The sequence below is a fragment of the Notolepis coatsorum genome, assembly GCF_963971535.1.
Source record: "Notolepis coatsorum genome assembly, chromosome: 4".
NCBI classification, from domain to species: Eukaryota; Metazoa; Chordata; class Actinopteri; order Aulopiformes; family Paralepididae; genus Notolepis; species Notolepis coatsorum.
Window position 1 is genome coordinate 10,725,427 of NC_140168.1, and position 26,367 is coordinate 10,751,793.

Consider the following 26,367-nt stretch of genomic DNA (forward strand, 5'->3'; position numbering starts at 1 on the left):
TCCGTTTCGACAATGTTGACTGCAAACAAGTCATTGATAAGCGACGGGCAGATTAGACACATAGCCATAATTTAAGACAGAGATTATGCGTTCACAACGCTATCACTGAAGTGGGTGCTGGCATTTAACCATGTTTAACCATGTTCACCAGTGGTAATCAAAGTGTTAAGGTCTTTCTCTCTCTTTATCTGTGTTAAGGTCTCTCTCTCTCTTTATCTGTTAAGGTATCTCTCTATTTATCTGTGTTAAGGCGGTTAACCCATTGAAACCGGGAAACACATTGGTGTGTATATGCAGGCCATATAATGCATTCTTAGCAGGCGTTTTAGGTCTAAATGGGTCTCTCTCTCTATCTGTGTTAAGGTCTCTCTCTCTCTCTCGCTCTCTTCATCAGTGTTTAGGTCTCTCTCTCTCTTTATCAGTGTTTAGGTCTCTCTCTCCCTCTTTATCAGTGTTTAGGTCTCTCACTCTCTCGCTCTCTTTCTCTCTTCATCAGTTTAGGTCTCTCTCTCTCTTTATCAGTGTTTAGGTCTCTCGCTCTCACCTGCTGGCATCCTCTGCTCTGTTCAGATCGATGTCTGGAAGAGCATCTTCCCAGTCCAGTATGGTGCTGATTAGTTTCCCCCTGTTCAACACAAAAACACAAACACACACTTTATTTGTATTTCAATGTTTTTAGAAATAGCTTGTAGAAATAATAATCCAACATTTCATTATGAAAATCAGTTCTTCTCAGTCAAGGACACCATGAGAACTTTCAGAAAACCTATCTGCCCTCATTTCAAGTGTGATCGTGGTCACAGGACTCGGTCGACCTCTAGAGAGGATTGCGAGGTGCAGCGCCGATGTGCCATTTTCGGTCAGAATGTCTCGTCAGTGCAGGGAAGTATGTTGTGGAACAGGTTACCTACCACCATTCCAGAATGTCTAACCTTTACTACTTTTAAACTCAAAGTAAAAAAAATAATAATAAATTAAAAAAAAAAAAAAGTTTGTAGAACACCAAGCATGTGACCATATAATATATAATTCAAGTCTTATTAGCAAAATATGAGCTTATAAAAAATATCTGTGCATTGCATCGGAAATCGGAGGATTTATACGCAGGAAGCACTCATGAAATCGTTGTAGTCAAAAGAAAGAGAGACCCGGGGGGCGGCTGGGTGGCGCAGCAGACATTGCGCTCGTCACCATTTTATGACATTTAGATGTCCATCGAAAACCCTGGGTCTCCTCTTTCTTTTGACTACAACGATTTCATGCGCAGATATTTTTAATAAGCTCATATTTCGCTAATAACACTTGAAATCATTGCTAAACAAATGTAGTCCTGAAAATATACACTTTGACTGCTGTTTTGATAGGGTTAGGGATTTTACCCTTGGCTACATTTGAAAAAGAAACACATCATCACTTAACCCTCTCACTGCCACACTACAGAAGGTTAACCCTTTACTATCACATTACCGTCGGTAGTGTGATAGTAAAGGGTTAACCTTCTGTAGTGTGGCAGTGAAAGGGTTAACCTGCTGTTGTGTGGCAGTGAAAGGGTTAACCTTCTGTGTATTGTCGCAGTGAAAGGGTTAACCGTTTGGTAGTGCAGCAGTGAAAGGGTTAAGGACTGTATTGATCTATTTGTGCAACGGGCCGATCGGGCTTAACACATTGACCGCCGGGGGTTGTGCCCATTTTATTGGGTGGTTGAATTATGAATGCCATGTCGAAAAAATTTAATAGTGATCTCAAAAACGCTATACAGCGATCTTGGCGGTCAACGCATGGCGGGCAATAACGCTGAAAAGCGATTTTGGCAACCAATGTGTTATAGACAGGGTCAATTTTCAGAAAAGTATAACCCTGAAGGCATTTCGTGTTTATTTTTGGTACACAACATTTCTAGGGGTATTAAGGGGTGCTGAATCCAAATCTGCTGTATACCAAGCTAAAAAATTTCAAATAAGGCCTCAAAATTGAGAAATCCAACATGGCCGCCAGCGCGAGGCTGAAATCTATTTAAGTGCATATCTTTTTGACTAAACAAGGTAGAAACATGAATGAAATGTGTTTTTATATGTTTGCATACATGAGGAATTTTAAATAATATCCTGATTTTAGATCAGTTGTGAAAATGTTGCTCGAAACTCATAGCAGAAACGGTGGTCATTATTGATGCATAACTCATCAACCAAATAAGAAAGAAAAGCAGGATGATCCCAGGCCATGGATTTATTCATCAAACTCTTTTCTCTTGAATTTTTTTAATCAACATGCCATTTATGCAAATTAGATAGTCCTTAATATGCGTACAGTAGCTTGGGTACAGTCATTCATTGTCAGTCATCAATCGTATTCAGGCAGGTGTCGCAGGTGTCTTGCAGTTGCATGATTCATCCAATGCCACTTTTCCTGAATAGAATAGAATAGATTATATAATATAATAAAATTAAAATAATTTACCATATCAATATAAGTGAATGTTCAAGTTTCTTTATTAGTTGTCATACAGAATACAGAATACTTTGCATGAAATGTTTCTTTCTGTGTTGCTCGTGAGAGTGTGCTAGATAATAACAAGATAGTATAAAATAAGTATAATAAGTATAAAATAAGAAGTCAAGTAGGTAAACAAGTGTAAACAACAAAATTGTTCAGTGTATCTATATATACAGTATGTACAGCTGGTACAAAAATGGTGAGGTATAGCTTAGCTTGTGATGCCACCTTGTAGTGGTGAGGTGCAATAAGGAATGAGAATGATATGCAATTTCCTTACTAATAATATAAATATAAATATAAAGTGTAAAGTGTGTCTAAAGTGGTAAAGTGGGTGCTACAGTGTGTTGTTTATTTAAGTGAGTGTATGTGCGCTGTGGGTGTGTTGATGGTTTGCTTATTGTTCATTGTTCATTCATTGAGCATCCTGATGGCCTGGGGATAGAAGCTCCTTCTGAGTCTCTCTGTGCTTGCCATGAGACTCCGGTATCGCTTGCCTGACCGCAGCAGTTCAAAGAGGCAGTTGTTTGAGTGGCTGGAGTCTTTGATTATTCTCTTAGCCTTGCCCATGCACCGCTTGTTGTAAATGTCTTGAGAGTGGGAAGCCCACCTTCAATTGTGCGTTCGGCTGAACGGGCCACTCTCTGTAGTCTGCTGCGGTCTTGTGCAGTGCTATTCCCAAACCAGGAGGTGATATTGCCAGTCAGGATGCTCTCTATTGTGCATGAGTAGAAGTTCTTGAGGATCTTCTGACTCACATTGAACTTCCTTAAGTGCCTAAGGAAGTAGAGGCGTTGTCGTGCCTTCTTGATAACACTGTCAATGTGTGTGGTCCATGTCAAGTCCTCGGATATGTGGACTCCGAGGTACTTAAAACTGTTCACTCTCTCAACCGGTGCCCCGTCGATGCTGAGGAGGCTGTAGTCCCTGACCCCCGACCTCCTAAAGTCCACAATCATCTCCTTTGTTTTGCTGAGAGGCTGTTCTCTTGACACCATCCCGCTAGAACCTGAACCTCTTCCAGGTAGGCCCTCTCGTCGTTGGCAGAGATCAGGCCCACCACTACTGTGTCGTCAGCAAATTTGATGATTGTGTTGTTGTTCCGCTGTGCCACACAGTCATGTGTGTACAGGGAGTGGAGGAGGGGACTCAGGACACAGCCCTGGGGGGCCCCTATGTTGAGAGTGATGGATGAGGAGGTGCAGTTGCCTGCTCTCACCACCTGGGGTCTACCCGTCAGGAAGTCCAAGACCCACTGGCAGAGGTCATAGTTCAAGCCCAGGTCCCTGAGCTTGGCTAGGAGTTTGGAGGGGACTATGGTATTGAATGCTGAGCTGTAGTCGATGAATAGCATTCTCACATAGTTCCCCTGCCTCTTGTCCAGGTGTGATGCTGCTGTGTGCAGCACATGGACTATGGCGTCCGCCGTGGACCTGTTGGGGCGGTATGCAAATTGCAGGGGGTCCAGGTTGATGGGGAGGGAGGAATAGATGTAGTCCTTCACTAGCTTCTCAAAGCACTTCATGGCTATGGAGGTGAGAGCTACAGGGTGGTAGTCGTTGAGGCAAGCAGGCTTGGATTTTTTGGGTACAGGGATAATGGTGGACTTCTTCAGACAGGTGGGGAAGACAGCCTGTTCTAAGGACAGGTTAAATATGTCAGTGAATACCGGGGCCAGTTGGTCGGCACAGACTTTTAGGACGTGGCCGGGGATATTGTCCGGTCCTGCTGCCTTCCTGATATTCACTTTCTTAAACGTCCTCCTCACCTCATGTTCTGTTATCCTGAACACTGAGTCTCCATCAGCAGTGCCCCCCCCCCCCCTCCATTGCAGTGGTTTGTAGGCTGGTGCTGTTATTCCCAGCCATAGATCCCAGCCAACCATAGATCTTGCAGATTAATCTCTCTGTTGATCTTCTGTGAAAGGGCCCTTCCCAAGGCCAGCAAGATCAGTGTGATGGTGCTCGAACACCTGCCAGGCTGTTTTCTTTCCGTGACCACTGAACTGGGACACACTGTCACATCCGGTGAGGGCATGGAAGGCAAGGATTGTGTCCAGTTGATCATCAGATAGTAGCTTTCTAATGTCATGTACTGGAAAATATTTTGGATCCTTCGATATCCCAGCTTTCATGTAGAGATGCGTACATCGGATTCTGTCATAGTGAGCCAAGAGTAGAAGCAGCACATCTGTGTCACGCGCTGACACGACGATTGTTTCCACTGGAGCCTGGATGAGAAAATCAGACTTGTATCAGCTTCCTCATGGTCAGCACTCAGAGAGGAGACTTCAAGATCTGGATCTGTTGACTTGACAGTTGTCGCTTCAGAAAACCTCCCTGATACTACAACTACAGGTTCATCATCCGGGCTGTGTTCTATCAGGTGGTTTGAGAGTAGTTGAGCGATATCTGATTTGTTGTCTTCAAACAAAGCTCGACCAATCGGCAGGAAGTGGAACACGATTTCACGACGTACTGGTCTGTGGCGCTGTTTGCGTTTCACCCTTGTGCCTGTTTTGATGGATTGGTCATGGTATCTGTCAAAGACGACATCTACCCTCTGGTATTTTGCTCCCATCTTCAACACGGTGTCAGTGAACTTGTTGGCATAGTCACCAAATGTTGTAGTGTCAGGTGGCTTTCCGAGTGCCATTACCAGAGCTTGGCCATCAATGACCAGGCAGCTGGGTCCCTGAAGGGTAAGATCTGCAGGGGTTTTAACTTGTTTCGTCAGTATATTTGCTAACACAGACTTGTTGGTGTAATATAGACTCCCGTTAGTTGTGGCCAGAGATGGCGGGATGGGCATGAGCTCATGCTGGAGGATATTGTCAAGGTCTACCTTACGACCTGCTCTGTAAACTGTGATGAGCTTGTCCACTTTGATGGTGTTTTGCTTGTTCTTGGAAAGTTGCACAACTTCATACAAAGAGGCATGTTATGGTTTGTATAGCAACCCCAATAGCACAACACAAGACAGGTATGAGAGTTAGCCAAAAACAGGGCATTATTTATTTCACAGGGAAAAAAGGGAGCACTGACCCTTTAAGGGTGAAATACACTAGAGTCCATGAACAACAAAAAATGCAGCGCTGGTCCTTTAAAGGGTGACCGAAAAAACATCCAGGACATCACAGAAATGTTCAGGTAGTCACGAGACTCACCAGGCAAAGGTGCCGACAGGGAACTTGAAAAACGAGGACCGCACGGAAGCGGTGATCACACAGGGAATATCCACAGGAGCATGGCGGTGCTCACACAGGGAAATCCACAGGAGCATGGAAACGTCCCAGCAGGAAAACGGCGCCGACGTCTCACACTGGGGATGCGGCAGTAGGTGGTAGGATGTAGATGGCACGACGTCTCACGCCGGAGACGCGGCAGTAGATGGTGGCAACAAGATGACCTGGCCATGAGTGGAAGGCAGTCGGCAGTCTTTGTAGTCTCTCGAGGGGCTAATTACCAACCACTCACAGGTGCGTGAAGTAGAAAAGCGGCACGCCCCCTCGTTGGGCAGCATGCAGTCCTCTCCAGCCCTCACAAGGCAAATGTCTTGGCTTTGTTCTTTCGAATGGGTGATTTCAGGTTCAGGTGCTGGTCACTATCTGGAGGTTCACACAAACGTTTGTCCACAAACATGTTCAGTTGTGCCTGTCCAAGGTGTTCTGCGCCAAGTATGGATTCTTGAATCTCCGGTGTGACTACGTCCTTGTTGATGTATGTAAGAACACTTACAAAAGCACATTTAATTCAGGTTTGTACCTTGTGTAGTCACACTTAACTCATTAAGCCCCACCATTTATTTTTAGAAAATTCGCCTAAAACAGCATGCTTACATTAAAATGCTTATATATCCAGATTTATAAGAGAAACTTGCATAAACTTGGTACCTGAAGAAAACTAAGACTTGGGGGATTCTAATGTTGGTGTCCAACACTGTACAGTTATTACCAAATTGCTGAAGTATTCCTGCAAACACTGAAGAAATTAAAAAAAAATTATCCTCGCCTATACAAAGATTACAGTTAGTCAAAATCACCCTGTTACTCTCATGGTTGCACCCCAGCTATATTCATACTTTTTTCCTCCATAGGTGCAGATCTTCTGTGCAAAGTTTCATGTCAGTAGAATAAAAAACTGTGGGTTTAGCACCTGTTTCTGTGGAGAGAGGGCCTGGTGCTGGCGGCCATGTTGGACTTCTCAATTCTGAGACCTTATTTGACATTTTTGAGCTTGGTATACAGCAGATTTGGATTCAGCACCCCTTAATACCCCTAGAAATGTTGTGTACCAAAAATAAACACGAAATGCCTTCAGCACTTTATACAAGCACATTTTCTGAAATTCTGCCTAGTCTGTATTAAGGACGAACATCATTTTTGGCCAATTTCGACAGCCCCAGTGAGCCATTGGAGAGTGTGGCGTTTACCTGCAGGCTCGGAGTCCCCTGGAGCGCACCACTTCACAGTACCGACCGGTCGGCTTCAGTCCCATCACACCGATCACCTTCTCCCTCACATACTGCCTGCAAAGACCACCGCCGCACACGACAGTTCAGTTCTCCTGCCAACAGGCGGGCGGGTGGGCCGCTAATAATCAGGCCGATCCATACCAGGCAAACATTTTTAAAGTGTCGTTAACCGTCTGTAGTGTGGTAGTAAAAGGGTTAACCCTTTGTCGTGTGGCAGTGAAAGGGTTAACATTCTGTAGTGTGGCAGTGAAAGGGTTAACCTTCTGTAGTGTGGCAGTGAAAGGGTTAACCTTCTGTAGTGTGGCAGTGAAAGGGTTAACCTTCTGTAGTGTGGCAGTGAAAGGGTTAACCTTCTGTAGTGTGGCAGTGAAAGGGTTAACCTTCTGTAGTGTGGCAGTGAAAGGGTTAACCTTCTGTAGTGTGGCAGTGAAAGGGAACAACATGAAGACCTACATTAGTATTCAAGAGGGAGGCTTCCTGCCTCAGGCTACTGTAGCAGCAGTGCCCCCCTCTGATCCACGTGAGCAGGGAAGTGGTTCAATAAATCAATGAGTTTCAGGTTGTTGAGTGTTTTTAAGAACTGCAGTAGGTCTTTAAATAGAACAACCAGGTGGTGTGCGAGTGTCTGTGTGTCTGTGTACACATTACAGTGTGTGCGTGTGTGTATACTGTATGTGTGTATGTGTGTGTATGCGCGCGCGTGTGTATAATATGTGTGTACGTGTGTATATGTGTGTACGTGTGTGTATGTGTATACGTGAGTGTGTGTATGTAAGTGTGTGTGTATGCAAGAGTATGTAAGTGTGTGTGTGTATGTATGTATGTGTGTACGCGAGTGTGTGTGTATGTAAGTGTGTGTGGTGTGTGTGTGTGTGTGTGTGTGTGTGTATATGTGTGTGTGTATGTAAGTGTGTGTGTGTATGTGAGTGTGTGTGTGTGTGTGTGTGTGTGGGTGTGTGTAAGTGTGTATGTAAGTGTGTGTGTGTGTGTGTGTATGTAAGTATGTGTGTGTGTATGTGTGTGTGTAAGTGTGTGTGTGTGTGTGTGTATGTAAGTATGTATGTCAGTGTGTGTATGTGTATGTGTGTGTGTGTGTGTGTATGTAAGTGTGTGTGTGTGTGTGTGTACGTGTGTGTGTGTACGTGTGTGTGTGTACGTGTGTGTGTGTACGTGTGTGTGTGTACGTGTGTGTGTGTACGTGTGTGTGTGTACATGTGTGTGTGTACGTGTACGTGTACGTGTGTGTGTGTACGTGTGTGTGTGTACGTGTGTGTGTGTACGTGTGTGTGTGTGTGTGTGTGTGTGTGTGTGTGTGTGTGTGTGTGTGTGTGTGTGTGTGTGTGTGTGTGTGTGTGTGTGTGTGTGTGTGTGTGTGCGTGCGTGCGTGCGTGCGTGCGTGCGTGTGTGTGTGTGCGTGTGTGTGTGTACATACCGGCCACATTTCTTACACTCCTCCACAAACATGTTTCCATGAAGCTCTGATAACTTGTCCCTATTAGAGTTAGATGAAGGAGGGGAGGGGTGGAGGAAGAGGGGTGGTGGAGGGGTGGAGGAAGAGGAAGAGGGGAGGGTGGAGGAAGAGGAAGAGGGGAGGGGTGGAGGAAGAGGAAGAGAGGGGTGGAGGAAGAGGGGAGGGTGGAGGAAGAGAAAGAGGGGAGGGGTGGAGGGAGAGAGGGGTGGAGGAAGAGGAAGAGAGGGGGGAACAGAAAGTCAATAACCATCCAAATCATACCTTCCCTACTGAATAAACAACAGCAAGACACCTTCTGATTGAAAACCTCTCTGTGGCCAATAAGGCCTAACAAAATAAATAGTTTGGTTCCTGTTGGTTGTCAGTTAAGGCCATGGGTAGGAATTTATTTTTTATTTAATTTTTTCCCACGGCGACTATGGATAGGGAATTTCTTTATTTAATTAAAATGTTCACGACAACATGGATGCATGTACTCTGCCAGCATGTTTAATATCCATAATACTAAAGGTTAATAATAATAATAATAATAATAATAATAATAATAATAATAATAATAATAATAATAATAATAATAATAATAATAATAATAATAATAATAATAATAATAGATTGAATTTGTAATGCACTTTTTGTTCGCTGGGATCCCAAAGTGCTACACTACAGGGTTAAAACATAGTTACAAAAATAAAATAGTTATTAGTAAAACAAATAAAATACAGAATAAAAATAAGATAAAAATAGAACATAGTTAATTAAAAACATAGTATAAACAGAGAATGAAAAAACAACAGCACAAGAAAATAAAAATAAAAAGCTAACAGTCAAAGGCCTTTTTGAACAGGTAGGTTTCCAGGCCTGCTTTAAAAGAGTCCAGGCTCTGTGGTGCCCTCAGCTGGATGGGGAGGCTGTTCCACAGGCGTGGTGCAGCCGTGCAGAAGGCTGGGTCACCCATGGTGCAGAGCCGGGTATTGGGGACCAGGAGGAGCAGGCTACCTGCGGATCTGAGGGTGCGGGTGGAGGATTGTGGAGTGATGAGTTCCTGAAGGTAGAGGGGTGCGTGTCCGTTTATGCAGTTATGGGTGAGCATCAGGATTTTGTAATTGATCCGGGATGAGACGGGGAGCCAGTGTAGTGAGTGGAGGATGGGGGTTATGTGATCGTGTTTACGGACTCTCATCAGGATCCTGGATGTATTGCAGCTTTTGGATGCTCTTGCCAGGAATCCCGATGAAGAGTCCGTTACAGTAGTCCAGTCTTGAGGAGATAAAGGCATGGACAAGCTTCTCTGCATCCGACAGGGTTAGAGTGGGACTGAGTTTTGATATATTTTTTAGGTGATAGAATGAGGTCTTGCACAGGTCTTAAACAAGACTCCAAATGCTCCCTATGTACAAATGGGGACGAAGGGACATTTATGCACATGTACTGGGACTGCCCACCAGTTAAGATATTTTGGAAAGAAGTGACCCAGCAATTAGCAAATCTCTTAACTCTGGATATACCTGTACACCCCTCTGTATTACTGCTGAATGATGTCTTTGAGCATGCAGTACCTCCACAGCTAAAGAGATTAGTTTTATCCGGTATCACAGTGGCTAAAAAGCTGATAGCATCACGATGGTTTCAACCGGAAAAAAATTTGCCGGAAGGTCTGGACTCTTACATATCTCGATGTGATTTATCAAGAAATATCTACAGCAAGAATTTTGGGTCTCAATGAATCCAAAATGACAATGTGGTTAGAAGTGGTGGAGAGAATAAAAGCTAGCATATAATGGTAGTGTCTGGTTAGGAACAAGTTATAATGGTTGGATTATCCAAAGGGGGGTCCGGGAGGGGGGGGTACGAGCTAGAGCATATGTGTGTAGGTTTTTAGATAACAGGTATTAGGGGTATATCCTGTATAAGACATTTGACTAAATGGTAATTTCATTGGATATGCACTGTTAATTAATGGTTGTACGGTATATCTTATCGTGTGTTGTCATGTTTGTTTAAAAAATAATAAAAAAAAATATATAATAAAAAAAATAATGAGGTCTTGCAGAGGTGTTTTATGTGGATGTTGAAGGTCAGGTGGGGGTCAAATCGAACCCCCAGATTTGTGACTGAGGGGGAGAGGGGGATTACCTGGCCGTCAAAGGTGAGATGTGATATGGATGAAGACTGAACCTGGTGAGGGGTGACAATTAGAAGTGCCTCGGTTTTTTTGCTGTTTAGTTGGAGGAAGTTGCTGTTCATCCATGCCTTTATCTCCCCAAGTTAAAGGAAAACTCCAACATTTTGGGAAATTAGTTTATTTGCCATCTACCCTGGAGTTAGACAAGAAGATACATACCTTTTTTCTTCTCTGTGCATGCAGTAGGAGTAGGAAGACGCGCACTGTTAGCCTAGCTTAGCGTCAGTCACTGGAAGTAGGTTCCTCCATTAGCCTAGTTCCCAACGTCTTCCTACTCCTACTGCATGCACAGAGAAGAAAAAGGTATGCATCTTCTTGTCTAACTCCAGGGTAGATGGCAAATAAGCTAATTTCCCAAAATGTTGGAGTTTTCCTTTCAAATACAAAGACACTGTACTACAAAAGTACAATGTACAAAGGTAGTACCGGTAGTATTAAAAATGCCACCCCTAAATACTACTCACTAAATATAAAGAGCTGTGCAAATATTGTGAAATACTTGCCTTTTATATATTCTCATTATTGACATGGAATGCACTTTTTGACTAAGATTTAAAGGTGAGATGCATTATAAATGTCTTTTTTGAGTCTCTAGCATTGTATTATAGTAATAGGAGTTAGTATCAATGTGTTTTTGTGTCTAAATACCATATTGGCGGATTGCTCTCATTCAGCTCAGACCATTTCCTGCTCGATTTAATTAGGTCATTCTGATTTGACTCGCATCGTGACGTAATGAGGCGAGGATGGAGCGGATAGTGATCCGATTGGCTCTGTGGTTGTAGCGCACCAAACGGGGTTTGACAGAGCGAGCGAGAGAGAGAGAGCGAGAGAGAGAGAGAGAATCAGATAGACCCTCGCGACAGAGCACACATAACATACACACTGTGCCGCGCGCTACAGCTGCTCCCGAAACGAGAGAGAGAGAGACCACCACACTGTGGCCCTCCACAGAACCCACTGTGGCCCTCCACAGAACTCACTGTGGCCCTCCACAGAACTCACTGTGGCCCTCCACAGAACCCACTGTGGCCCTCCACAGAACTCACTGTGGCCCTCCACAGAACTCACTGTGGCCCTCCACAGAACTCACTGTGGCCCTCCACAGAACTCACTGTGGCCCTCCACGGAACTTACTGTGGCCCTCCACAGAACTCACTGTGGCCCTCCACAGAACTCACTGTGGCCCTCCACAGAACTCACTAAGGCCCTCCACAGAACTCACTGTGGCCCTCCACAGAACTCACTAAGGCCCTCCACAGAACTCACTGTGGCCCTCCACAGAACTCACTGTGGCCCTCCACAGAACTCACTAAGGCCCTCCACAGAACTCACTGTGGCCCTCCACAGAACTCACTGTGGCCCTCCACAGAACTCACTGTGGCCCTCCACAGAACTCACTAAGGCCCTCCACAGAACTCACTGTGGCCCTCCACAGAACTCACTGTGGCCCTCCACAGAACTCACTGTGGCCCTCCACAGAACTCACTAAGGCCCTCCACAGAACTCACTGTGGCCCTCCACAGAACTCACTAAGGCCCTCCACAGAACTCACTGTGGCCCTCCACAGAACTCACTAAGGCCCTCCACAGAACTCACTGTGGCCCTCCACAGAACCCACTGTGGCCCTCCACAGAACTCACTGTGGCCCTCCACAGAACCCACTGTGGCCCTCCACAGAACTCACTGTGGCCCTCCACAGAACTCACTGTGGCCCTCCACAGAACTCACTGTGGCCCTCCACAGAACTCACTGTGGCCCTCCACGGAACTTACTGTGGCCCTCCACAGAACTCACTGTGGCCCTCCACAGAACTCACTAAGGCCCTCCACAGAACTCACTGTGGCCCTCCACAGAACTCACTGTGGCCCTCCACAGAACTCACTGTGGCCCTCCACAGAACTCACTGTGGCCCTCCACAGAACTCACTAAGGCCCTCCACAGAACTCACTGTGGCCCTCCACAGAACTCACTGTGGCCCTCCACAGAACTCACTGTGGCCCTCCACAGAACTCACTGTGGCCCTCCACAGAACTCACTAAGGCCCTCCACAGAACTCACTGTGGCCCTCCACAGAACTCACTAAGGCCCTCCACAGAACTCACTGTGGCCCTCCACAGAACCCACTGTGGCCTCCACAGAACCCACTATGGCCCTCCACAGAACTCACTGTGGCCCTCCACAGAACCCACTGTGGCCCTCCACAGAACCCACTGTGGCCCTCCACAGAACACACTGTGGCCCTCAACAGAACCCACTGTGGCCCTCCACATAACCCACACTGTGGCCCTCCACAGAACTCACTGTGGCCCTCCACAGAACTCATTGTGGCCCTCCACAGAACTCACTAAGGCCCTCCACAGAACTCACTGTGGCCCTCCACAGAACTCACTGTGGCCCTCCACAGAACTCACTAAGGCCCTCCACAGAACTCACTAAGGCCCTCCACAGAACTCACTAAGGCCCTCCACAGAACTCACTAAGGCCCTCCACAGAACTCACTAAGGCCCTCCACAGAACTCACTGTGGCCCTCCACAGAACTCACTATGGCCCTCCACAGAACCCACTGTGGCCCTCCACAGAACCCACTGTGGCCCTCCACAGAACTCACTAAGGCCCTCCACAGAACTCACTGTGGCCCTCCACAGAACTCACTATGGCCCTCCACAGAACTCACTGTGGCCCTCCACAGAACCCACTGTGGCCCTCCACAGAACTCACTGTGGCCCTCCACAGAACTCACTGTGGCCCTCCACAGAACCCACTGTGGCCCTCCACAGAACTCACTGTGGCCCTCCACAGAACCCACTGTGGCCCTCCACAGAACTCACTGTGGCCCTCCACAGAACCCACTGTGGCCCTCCACAGAACTCACTGTGGCCCTCCACAGAACTCACTGTGGCCCTCCACAGAACTCACTGTGGCCCTCCACAGAACTCACTGTGGCCCTCCACGGAACTCACTGTGGCCCACCACAGAACTCACTGTGGCCCTCCACAGAACCCACTCTGTGAACTGGCACCAGCACAGATAAGAATACAGCATGTCACTTCAGTCTGCTGCATTATTTCCTTGCAGTGTTTCCCATTAATTACCTAGACTGTGGCGGCCCGCTCATTCAAGTCAAGTCAAGTCAAGAGTTTTATTTGTCACGGCATACAAGTATACAATGAAATGCGGGTGGTCTTGCCCGCAACGATGTGCAATACAGTGGTACAACATGTAATAGAATCCAATAAAAAACAACATTGTGCAATAAACAGGTAACAGGTAACATGGTGGGACATCTCGGTATCTGTACATAGTTATTTACAGGGCATATAGGACATGCTAGGTAGCTTAGGTAGTGCAATACACTGTTACTGTTGTTATACTGGTAATATTAAAGTGACCTTTCCTTTTTGGCCATAAGTGTGGGCGTGTGCGGCATGAGTGTGTGCCCGCTCATGTTAAAGTGTTAAAGTGGCTGCTGGTGTGTGAGCGTGCACAGCGTGCGTGTCGTGTGTGTGCTCATGTGTGCTTGTGTGTGGATAAATCAGTGTTCTGTGGCACTCAATGTTCATTGTTCAGGACTCTGATGGCCTGGGGGAAGAAGCTGAGCCTAAGCCTCTCTGTCCTAGTAGCTGGGGTTCGCAGGCGTCTGCCTGACCTCAGCAGCTGGAACAGGCTGTTATTGGGGTGGTGGGGGTCTTTCATTATTCTGCAGGCTCTGGATTTGCACCTCATTTGTCCCGCCCACAGTTTTATAATGAACCGAAAATATATATATTTATTTTTAAATATATAGTTTGCCAATAGGGATGTATGAGTAGTATTGGCAGTGGTAGTAGTCGTAATAGTAATCCAGTATATCTTTTTATTTTCAAAAAAAATAAACCAGTTCAACACAGGTAACCACTTTTGCTTCATTTCTTTGATGGCTCAAATGTACGCTCTAGTCTAGTCGATTTTGTGTTTTGAGCACAAAGTTCATCATAGATCTGGCTTCTTTATTTTGCTCTCAAAGTGCACCAGATTGATGCATTTAACTTTCAAATGTACAAAAAAAATAACAATTCACGGGGGAGAAACTTGAACTTGAAACTTGAGCATGCCCCCGGACCCCCCTAGAGGGTCAGAGGTTCACCCGCCACAGTCTCACAAAATCCTGTGGGAAACACTGCCTTGTTATGATGAATGATGTGGATGTCGAGTAGCGACTCTATATGGTAATATTAGAAGTGTATACTGGCCATTCAAAGGAAGAGGCTGATGGCGGTCTGGACGTATAGCTGAGAAATTGCTTATTAGGGAAGCGGTGACGTAAATAGGTTTTGAATATAGCGAGTGTTTTATTATTGCATATTGCAATTTGTTTTATTTGCCGACGATACAAATACAAACGATACAAATGTATTCAGTTCAAGAAAGGACCTTAGAAAATGCGCTGATGACATTGTAAATGAAATGTGTAGTAAACTCGAGATATGGTTTGATAACAATAAGTCGATCCCTAAATCGAAAATAAAAAACTAAATGTATGATATTTACTAATCAAAAGAAGGAGGACAATGTTTTTCTGAGCCAAACCCAGCTCTGTAATATATATAATCTCTATAATTAGAGCGTTATATGAATACATTTTAACGCACAAATAAATCAAGAAATCGAATTGGAGCCTCGAAATCTAAATTAGTTTCTAATTATCCACAGAACAGGAGAGCATTCCCAATGGGCCTGTGGGTCTACGGTACGTCATGCACTGAATGGAATATTGGATTTCTGGCTCAGGGTCAGTTCACTCACTATGGTTGAAAGTAAGGCTGAGACGATATGTCATTTGGAAGAATCGATAAATCGGGTCAAAATCGATAAATGTTGATATTTGTATTAGTATTAAAAAAATATATATATATAATTTATTATTATTTAAACAACCAAATGTATGTTTATTTTGCAGCAATTCTTTGTGGTTGCCGCCATCTTTAGTGTTACAGATTTCCCCATTCAAAACTACCACAGTGATCCTTCTCATTTTATAGTCGCTGGTCTCTGGATGTGATATTGAATGCACCGTGCAGAGTTGCAATTCAAGTGAATTTACATGAAATGGGGATGTTTTAACTAAAACATGACATAGTATTTTAGTATAGTATAGAGTATTTAGAAAGAAATTTACACATGCAACAAAATTATTCACGCAGTTATCGATAAGTGGTCTCAGCCTTATTGAAATGTAAAGATGAATGGTTGGGATGTGATGATGAATAATAATTCATTGACAAAGTTCTCCTAAACGTTTTTTTTTTGGTTGAATGACTGTAGCTGGAACTGTAAAACATAAAACAACACTCCACATTTAAAGCTCCGGGTCAAACTGCAGGAAATAATGAGAAGAATCATAAGCTCAGCTCACAGAAAACGTTGGTTCGTAGATTTTCCCCAGCTCCAAGATACACAGTACATAATTATCGTGACCTCCCTTTACCATAATATAGCCAACAACGTAGTGGTGATATGCAATTAAATGAATAACCTTATAAAAAAGGTAGTGCTACGGGGTCAAAGGTCAGTTAAAGACCGCATCCTGGGAGCTCTCTGGCGACTCCCCTCCCTCATCTACATGCAGGGGGCCGGGCGGAGCCGAGTGACTGTGGGGAGTTCACGCCCTCTCTCCGCCTGCCTTTGGCTGTGGGGGTAGACGGGGTCAGCGGGGGGCAGGGGTCGCAGAGTTACCCGATGAGAGTGCGGCGTAAACACGACCACATCACACCCATCCTCCACTCACTTCACTCACTGGCTCCCCATCACCGCCCGGACTGAATACAAAATATCCCTTCTGACCCATCAGTGCATCCACGGAAATGCCCCCCCCCCCCCCCCCCTACCTCAAAGATCTCCTCACCCCAGAACCCTCCACCTGTAACCTTCGCTCCGCCAACACAAACCGCCTCCTTCCCCCCCAGGACCAAGCTCCGCACCAGGGGGGCAACCAGGCCTCCTGCTGGGCTGCTCCCCGCCTGTGGAACGCCCTCCCTGACCACCTCAGAGCACCACAGACCACTACTTCCTTTATTAAAAGAGGACTAGAAACATACTTCACAAAAGCCTTCTCTTAGTTTTAACCTTTTTATACATGCCTTGGTTGTTTTATCCCTTTTTTTAAATGTTTTTATGCCTTGTTTTTTTAATTGCCTATGTTTTTAAAGTCTATGTTTTTACCCTGTAGCACTCTGAGATTTGGTTTCCAAATGTAGAGTGCACTATAAATTGAATGTATTATTATTATTATTATTATTATTATTATTATTATTATTATTATTATTATTATTATTATTATTATTATTATTATTATTATTATTATTATTATTATTATTATTATTATTATTATTATTATTATTGTTAATTACCTTCCGTTATAATATAGCTATACATTTTATCTTGTGAGGGTTCTTTTCAGTGGTATGTGTTAATCATTTCCTCTGATATTTATCTGACCGTATTACCATTTATATTTATGCATATGATGTGAAGGGATATCTGATTATGCTGGCTGATATTTCGCGGAAGGCTGCCGAAATGACCCCAATGTGTAATATAAAGATGAACATCGGAGGAATCATAATTCAATTTAGATCCTTTCAAACCCCCTTCTCGCCCGTGCGTGTGTGCGAGCTTGCGTGTGTGAGTGTGTGTGTGTCCGAAAATGCGAGAGGCTTAGTCATGTGTATGTTTTCATTTGCATTTTTTATAGGTCAGCGTATTCACTCAAGATTATTTGATGATAAACTTATTATTGTAATATTATTATTATTAGGGATGTTCGATATTGGCTTTTTTACCGATATACCGATATTGTCCCCACTCTTAATTTCCGATACCGATATCAACCGATACCGATATATGCAGGGTCCCCCCCCCCCCCCCCCCCCCCCAAAAACTGAATAATTTCAGGTAATTAACATTACATATCTCTTGTCGTGGAATTAACACAACATTATGCATACTTTTGACAATAAATAAAATAAGAATTTGTTCTTACTTGCTTGCATGGGTAAATAAAGGTTAAATAAATGTAGGAAAAAAAAGTTTTTTTTAAACCGATACCGATCATTTCTGATATTACATTTTAATGCCAATATCGGTAGGCCGATAATATCGGACATCCCTAATTATTATTATTACCTGGGGAAGCCGGAGCGCACGTGTAGGCCGTCCACGTTCTGGCTGACGAGGCACTTCAGGTAGCCGGCCCGCTGGAGCCCCAGGAGCGCCATGTGGGTGAGGCTGGGCCGCGCGTCCTCGAACGTGGTCTCGAAGTGGGGCGTCTCCCCCCTCTGCTCCATGGTCCACACACCTTTAGGTCCCCTGGAGGGGGGGGGAGGGGGGGTGGAAGTCAAGAGAGAGGTGAATAAAAGTCTCCCCGCTCTCCTCCATGGTCCACACGCGTCTCTACAAGTCGTAGCCGCATTTCTGCAGACCCCTCTCTGATTGGTTGAGGCCATTTCTGCAGACCCCTCTCTGATTGGCCGAGCGCGCGCATGCGCATGAGCCGCGACAAGCTCCTCTAGCCAGGAGTCGAAACTCCGTTAAGCTCCAGAGAGAGAGGCTGAAAACCCACAGTTGTTGCCCGACGGATGGGAGCCGAATCCCGGATCCGAGTTTTCTGATGAATAGCCCCAAAACATGGAGGTCGCGAACGCAATTTATACGCATGGAAGTATTGATTACGCCATAACGAATCATTAAAAAAATATACCGTTAACTGGAATATGTTGTGTGTGCCTTTACACATATGTTGGATAGGATTATGTAATTGGTTTGTCATTAAAAACCAATAATAATCGCTCGCCGGCTTCGCTGACCAGAGCTCTCTCAGATTCAAAGTTTTAATTGCAGCCTGGAACATACATGTTTCGGAACCAATGTGTAACTAGACAGTTACAATATAACATTTATATTAATTAACCCAGTTAATGCCTTAAGAGAAAGAGTCTGGTGGTCAATTGCTACGGAAATGTTGTGTCTTACTAATAATAACAGATTTGCGTATAACGTTATTTCGCGTGACTTCGCGGTTTATTCATAACGTTATGCACATTTCACAACACAGCCAGCTGTCAGAAACTGTACATTGTAACGTTGTTATTTCATTGGTTCCGAAACATGTATGTTCCAGGCTGCAATTAAAACTTTGAATCTGAGAGAGCTCTGGTCAGCGAAGCCGGCGAGCGATTATTATTGGTTTTTAATGACAAACCAATTACATAATCCTATCCAACATATGTGTAAAGGCACACACAACAGCGCCGCGCTCCAGGGCCCATTTCATGTATGCACGAGGAGACATAATAATGATAATCTAGCGTTGATTTCAGGAAGATTTGATAATCAGGCAAAAAATGACAAGGTGATAAGTGAATTACACAAAAACGCTATTTTCGCGTCTTTTTCCTGGAATTACTCAGAAGCACCCAAACTATATTCATATTTAAAACGGAAATGTACGGATGAAAAAATTATCCGTTTTTTGCACGTTGACCAGAAGCAACTCACTGACAATCGACGGCGTTATTAGACCCATAGCTATAATATAAAATATAGGTTTAGCTCTACAAACAAGGCGAGCGTTTACATGGGGTTAATGGACGGCAAGGCCAGATGCACTTCCCGGAAGGGCCGTGGCACTCAATGTGTTCAAGTGTGAGGTCCCCAAAAGAAATCCTAAATAAAATGGGGTCGCGGTATGAAAAAGTTTGAGAACCCCTGGTTTAGAGGTACGGTATAAAAGGGTAAGGTAGAATATCACCGATCCAAATTCCGTCTGCATTTTTTGCACCCCGGGAAACCTACAAAAATGAAGACGCGTTATGTAAAATGTATGTGGTGAAACTTCCAAAACTTAAGAAAAAATGCCTACAAAATATTTTCAGACTCTCACCGTCTTTTGTGGCTTACCCCCCCCCCCCCCGCGCTGACAGTTTGGATGCGTGGGTGGAATATAAGGTTGAACAGGGACTGTATAATGTCCGCTCACGCCGAGGCAGCTTGCTGAGTGTGCGGAAGAGGTAACGCATCAGCATGCATCAGGCGGGGAGATGCCGTCTGTGAAGAATACTAAAAATACACCCACCACCACCACCACCACACGAGTCTCATCTCGCTCATTCCGTTTGAACCTCGTCCACAACAGCGCCGGCGTCTCTCATTTGCCAACGCCACTCGCGGCCTCTGCCCGGCCCCGAGACCGGTTCAAAGAAGAACCAAACCGGCGTTCGTCGGACGTCACGCATTACGTGCATCTTCTTCTCACGGGGGGGGGGGGGGGGGCGCCCGAGGACATATAAAAGCCATGGGAATCATGATGGCCGACAGACAGCGCTGATGTAGCATGAAGTTCTACACTCTGCAATAATGTCAAGCTAAGGTTCTATCTCTGAAGGCCAGACTAGCTGTGCCGGAGTATGTGTGTGTATGTGTATGTGTATGACTGTGTATGTGTATGTGTGTGTGCGTGTGTGCGTGTGTGTGTGTGTGAGCGTGTGTGGTCATAAGAAATGGTATCAGTCAAGGCCAAATCAGCCTGACGGACAGCTCTAGGCGTATCCTGTTTACCGGGTGGGGACTAGCATTCTAAAAGATAAGATACGATTATTCCTTTATCGATCTCCTTGGGGGAAATTCAGGCACACGGGAGCCTGCGCCTTTAATAATAGTCCATCCAAGGTCAACTCAAGCTGACAGACACAGGCAGACTGATCAAAAATGAAAAGCCAGGTTTCCGCTGATTGATTGATTGATTGATTGAAAAGTTTATTAACAGATTGCAGAATGGGTACAGTACAGTACAGCTCAATACATACAATTGTTAAGGGGATGCAGACCAGAGAAAGACTTTCGCCTTGTTTACATCAGGGTCCCCCATTTTCAATTCATCATAACATATATGACATACATGACATACAGATAGACAGTACTGCTACATCTATACATTTATGACATACCAGATTTGTAAATACAGTACTGTTTGTGATACAAAAAGTGTCCAGAAAAGAGTGTATATACATTTGACGTAGAAACTGTACATTGGAGGAGGTTTGGTAGGTGGGGTGGGGTTGGGTGGGTGGGGGGGGACTGTACATTGGAGGTGGGGGGGGGGGGGGGGTAGGGGGTGGGTGGGGGACACTGTACATTGGAATACTGACAAAGCCATACTTGGTTATTTACTGTACAACTGAGTTAGGACATCACTGCAGGAAAGGTCACTGGGTCACTGTCATAAACATGCGTCTTCCTTTAGGGGTCATGAATGTTCACAGCGAGTGCAATTTATGACTGTATAACAAACAGGCCAGGAGATGCACTCATTTGAAAATATAAGCATGATGGTGGTGCTAGGAAAAATGTCATGGAATCACCAATCACCAATCCAAGGGGTTATGAATCTGGCAAATTTCATAGCAATCTGGCCATTACTTGTTGAGATATGACTGACACACACACACACACTTACACATCTCATGTAAGTAAGGAAGTACATTTTATTTATATAGCACCTTGCTAGATACAGGATCAGGATCACAAAGTGCTTTGCAATCAAAAGAAATTAAGAGCATCAAACAACATCATTAATAATACATAGAACCAATTAAACACACCAACTAGAGATATAATACAAAATAAGACCAAGATAAAATTAGCCAAACGCCTGTCTGAACAGTAGCGTTTTTAGCTGTTTCTTTTATTTTTTTAAAGAGTTGCATGTTTCTACTGATCTCAGCGAGAAAGGGAGGGCGTTCCATAGCTTGGAAGCAGCTACCTGAAAGGCACGATCACCCCAGGTTGCAAGCCGGGCCCCAGGGACAGACAATAGAAGTGTGTAAGAGGATCTAAGGGCCCGGTTTAATGAGTGAGGTATGAGAAGGTCTGAGATGTCTCTTGACAACGGGCAAAAAGGTGGCGGCAAGAGACGCTGGTACAACAATGCCTTGTGTGGCTGAACCAAAAATAGCACAGAGAGTCTGACTGAGAGTGTTACTGTTCTCAACAGTCTGCAAGGCAGCACTGTCAAATAAAGCCACGGTAATGAGGATATATCGCCCTCATCTGCTGGTTCAGAGGTACTGCAAACAACTGCAGGGTGGATCTATCGCCCTCACCTGGCGGTTAAGAGGTACTGCAAACAACTGCTAATGTCTTTACTACTGTGCAGACGGTAGCACCCTCTTTGACAACGAACATTGTTACTCAGCTGAAAAGAGTTGTACCCTTCCTGCTGACTTGTTGTACAGAACTTGTAAGTCGCTTTCAATAAAAGAGTTAGCTAGATGACTAAATGTAAATGTGACACATGGTGACGCTGCATGCCAGCTAAAAAAAAGATTGTGTAATGAAGGCATACATTCAATCGCATGCAATTTTCTAGATTTCTATTATGTGTTGCTCTAACATTAATTTAATTAGTTTAATGTTTTTTTGTATGTTTTAAAGGAACACGCCAACTTTTTGGGAAATTAGCTTATTTGCCATCTACCCTGGAGTTAGACAAGCAGATACCCTTTTCTTCTCTGTGCATGCATTAGGCTTAGGGAACAGCCGCACCGTTAGCCTAGCTTAGCGTCATTCACTGGAAGTAGGTGTGCCAGTGTAGCCTAGTTCCCAACAGTCACGAAATACACTCCAAATACAACTCCAAAACGTTCCTGTAAACATGTTGTGACCTGTGTATTTACCACATGGATAAAAAAAAATTACATTTTCGTTTTCTAAGCAGATATATACTCTGAACTAGGGGTGTAACGATTCGACCTCACGATTCGATTAGATTACGATTCTTCAGGCAACGATTCAATGCATCATTTACATTTTACATTTACATTTAGTCATTTAGCTGACGCTTTTATCCAAAGCGACTTACAAGTTCTGTACGACAAGACAGCAGGAGGGGCACAACTCTATCAGCTGAGTAACAATGTTCATCAAAGTGTTGAGTGCTACAGTGTAGGTTAGTTTATTAGGACAAGTGCATGACAGTAAGGTTAGATATATATTTTTTTTTTCAGATAATGGTTGAAGAAGTGCGTCTTTAGTCGACAGCGAAAGATTGGACGGGTTTCGGCTGTTCTAACTGGGGTGGGTAGTTCATTGTGGGGCAAGGACTGAGAATAGGCGGCTTCTCCTTGATGACCCTCCCGGAGCTTGGATAGGAGTAGGTCTGAGGCGGCCAGAAGATGCAGAGTGTAGGGGTCTTGAGGGTGTGTAGTTGGAGACCATTGACCGGAGGTAGGCGGGAGCGGTTCCCTTTGCCGCACGGTATGCTAGGTCGAGGGCCTTGAAGCGGATTCGTGCAGCCATGGGGAGCCAGTGCAGGTCCCTAAGAAGTGGGGTGACATGGGCCGACTTCGGTAGGTTTGAGATCAGGCGGGCCGCTGCGTTCTGAATGAGTTGAAGAGGCTTGGTGGCAGTGGCCGGGAGGCCAGCGAGCAGTGCGTTGCTGTAGTCGAGGCGGGAGATGACTGTTGATTGGACGAGGAATTGGGTGGCTTCTTTTGTCAGGAAGGGGCGGATCCTTCCGAGGTTGCTCAGGAGGAATCTGCAGGTGAAATCTCTTCATTTGACCACGATTCGATTCGATTTGATTCGATTAATTTTCGATAAATTTTGTATCACTTAATTCCCCAAAAAAATTTGAATACACAAATGTGGCTGGGGGAACTGATTCACTCAGCATGAATGGACTATAGGTCAATAAAAACAATACACGCAAAAAAAAACATTAAAAAATAAAAGGTTTTTTCTTTCCGATTAATTTCGATTATAATCGATTCCAACATACTCAAATCGATGCATCGAATCGAACACATTAGAATCGATGCATTTAGATTAATTGATGCATCGTTACACCCCTACTGTGAACTATTTTCTGCCGAACCACTGCTGTCTGGGCGCAGTGATTTCATCACCTCAAAAGCCCTGTTGTTTTTTTAGCACAAGGACTGGAGTAGGTAGCAGGTAGCCTAGCTTAGCACAAGGACTGGAGTAGGTAGCATGGGCCCATGTTTATTTTCTGTTGCATTGTTTTGTTTACTAATATAGCTGACAGGAAATAAACTTCGACCCGAGCTGTTGCCTGGCAATGCAATTCCATTGAAAAGGTACATAGGAATAATGATGAGGATGACTTGATACTAGGTCACTGTAACTACTTGGAGTGAATGCATTTGAACTAGTTTGAACCAACATGGAGGCTTCCCACCAGATTTGGTTCTATAGCCTTGTTAGCAATTCTACTATTTTTCATGCTTTCACATTGACAATCTTCTCAAGTCTTCTGGTTTGTCTATCAAGTTGCAATGTCACCTGCGATCAAGAAATCCTGCAAGTAGCCTCATTCTGACATGCAATGCGACTTACAAGTTCTGTACAACAAGTCCGAATGTAGGGTACAACTCTGGCAGCTAAGGGTAAGTAAGATTTTCCGTCAAACATTGTCAAACTTGAGTGTTACAGTCTTGAGTGCATATTAGAAGTAGACATATAGGCACGGTAGATTCCTAAGTAGCATAGTGTATACTAGTCTGCTAGTCTAGTCTGTTTAAATGTGCATGTGCTGAAAATGATACCTAGGTGATATTTCACTCCTTGAACATGACTGCGATATTTGGTAACCTGCTGCATGTTATTTGTTGATATTTTAGATATAAGGAGGGAGAAATTTTATCCATAGTCCAACCAAGTTCTCAAGTGTTTCTTATGACCTGAAAAGCTAACGTGAATTTCCAAGTAGAAAGCTCATAGCTACCATTGCCACTGGCAATCATCACACATGTGCTTGTGCTACAACATCCACACAATACAGATAAGAACATATTACCATGACAGGTCTAAATTATGTCACTACAAAACTAAAAGGACTACAACTTAGTGACAGCATTATCTAATAAACGCCACATTATCTGCCAAAGAGATTAACTTGTGTGATTTGTGATTATCAAAAAGACAATTCATATTCAACTTAGTTCTAATCTCTAAGCTTAATTTATTGAGAAGATATCCTATTGTGTGACCCTTATATTGTTTAGCAAGTTGTGGGCTTGATTGATTGAAAACTTTATTAGCAGATTGCAGAATGGGTACAGTATAGTACAGCTCAATACATACAATTGTTAAGGGGATGCAGACCAGAGAAAGACTTTCGTCTTGTTTACATCAGGGTCCCCCATTTTCAATTCATCGTAACATATATGACATACATGACATACAGATAGACAGTACTGCTACATCTATACATTTATGACATACCAGATTTGCAAATACTGTACGGTTTGTGATACGAAAAGAGTCCAGAAAAAAAGAGTATATACATTTGATGTAGAAACTGTACATTGGAGGAGGTTGGGTAGGTGGGAGGGGACTGTACATTGGAGATGGTTGGGTGGGTGGGGGCGGCGGGGGAGGTTGGGTAGGAGGGGTGGGTGGGGGACACTGTACAACTGTACAAGCAAAACTGTACATTGGAATATTGACAAGACCATACTTGGTAATTTGCTGTACATTGGAGGGGGTTGTGTTAGGACATTTACAGGGGCCAGTTTCGAATTGCTGTCTCCCGTAGGTGTTTTTTGAGAGTGTTTTTGAAAGTGGGTAGTGATTCACATTCCTTTACACTACAGCTTTGGGTAGGGCGTTCCACATTGATGTGGCATAATTGCGAAACGTGTTTAGTCCCTTGTTTGAGCCGAATCTGGGTTTAACATGATTTGTGGAGCTCCCTCTGGTGTTGTGATCGTGGTATTCACTGACCTTTGGGAAGTATTTTGACATGTACATGGGTACCTTGGTCGTGTAGTGTATCTTGTAGACCAGGCCCATTGCAAGTTGCTGTACTCTGTCGTCTACTCTAAGCCATCCTAGGTTGTCAAAGTGGGCAGGGGTGAGGTGGGTTCTAGGAGTAAGGTCAAGCAAAACCAGTTTGTTTTGAGATGTTTGTAATTTTGTTTTTAGCGCCTTTGAGGTGCTTTGGTACCATGAGGTGCAAGCATAGTCGTAGTACCCTTGAATGAGTGCTCCTGCCAGAGTCTTCGGGTATTCTTGTTTACCAGCGAGGAGATCCGGTACAAGAATCGAGTTCGTTGGTTGACTTTTTTTATTACATTGGATGCCATTTTGTCACAGGAAAGATTTGCCTCTAGGATGGAACCCAGGTAGGTAATATCTTCTTTCCTTGTGACAATATTGTCACCCACTGTAACTGAGAAGCCGTCGGTCTTGCTGAGTTTGTTATTTGAACCGAAAAGAATGGACTCTGTTTTGCCCATGTGTAATGATAGTTTGTTATCAGCGAGCCATATGCAGATTTTGCCTAGTTCTGAGCTGAGGGTTTTTTCAACCTGTAACTTGTTCTTGTCAGAGACCAGCAGGGCTGAGTCGTCCGCAAACAGGAACAAGTTGCAGTCACAAGCTGACGACATGTCATTTGCATAAATTAGGAACAGTAGCGGACCTGGTATGCTTCCTTGTGGAACACCACAGCTCACTGTGAGGGGGGGGGGGATAGGGTACCGTTTACCTCCACCATCTGCTCTCTCCCCTCCAGGTAGGATTGCATCCAGCTAATAGACTATCAAAACCAATTGCTTTTAGCTTGTCAATCAGAATGGTGTGATTGACAGTGTCGAAGGCCTTTTGTAGGTCCAGCATGACCATGCCGCAGTATTTGCCCGCGTCCACCTCTTGTTTGATGTGGTCGTTTAAATATAGAAGGCATGT

At 44.4% G+C, this 26,367-nt stretch overlaps 2 protein-coding genes across 2 annotated transcripts in view; both read right to left on the reverse strand.

The window, feature by feature from the left end:
• The window catches only part of LOC311226401 (uncharacterized protein), a gene marked incomplete at its 5' end in the record, with an annotated part of 864,333 nt that overhangs the window by 297,235 nt on the left and 540,731 nt on the right, over positions 1-26,367 (reverse strand). The window lies entirely within an intron of this gene.
• The window catches only part of sirt6 (sirtuin 6), a 45,473-nt gene that overhangs the window by 17,112 nt on the left and 1,994 nt on the right, over positions 1-26,367 (reverse strand). The window contains exons 3-6 of the mRNA XM_084313184.1: positions 17,785-17,967; positions 8,399-8,458; positions 6,925-7,020; positions 545-625 (exon numbers count right to left, since the gene is read on the reverse strand). Of these exons, the coding sequence (XP_084169310.1) occupies positions 545-625; positions 6,925-7,020; positions 8,399-8,458; positions 17,785-17,967 (420 nt within the window). The remainder of the gene's footprint in view (positions 1-544; positions 626-6,924; positions 7,021-8,398; positions 8,459-17,784; positions 17,968-26,367) is intronic.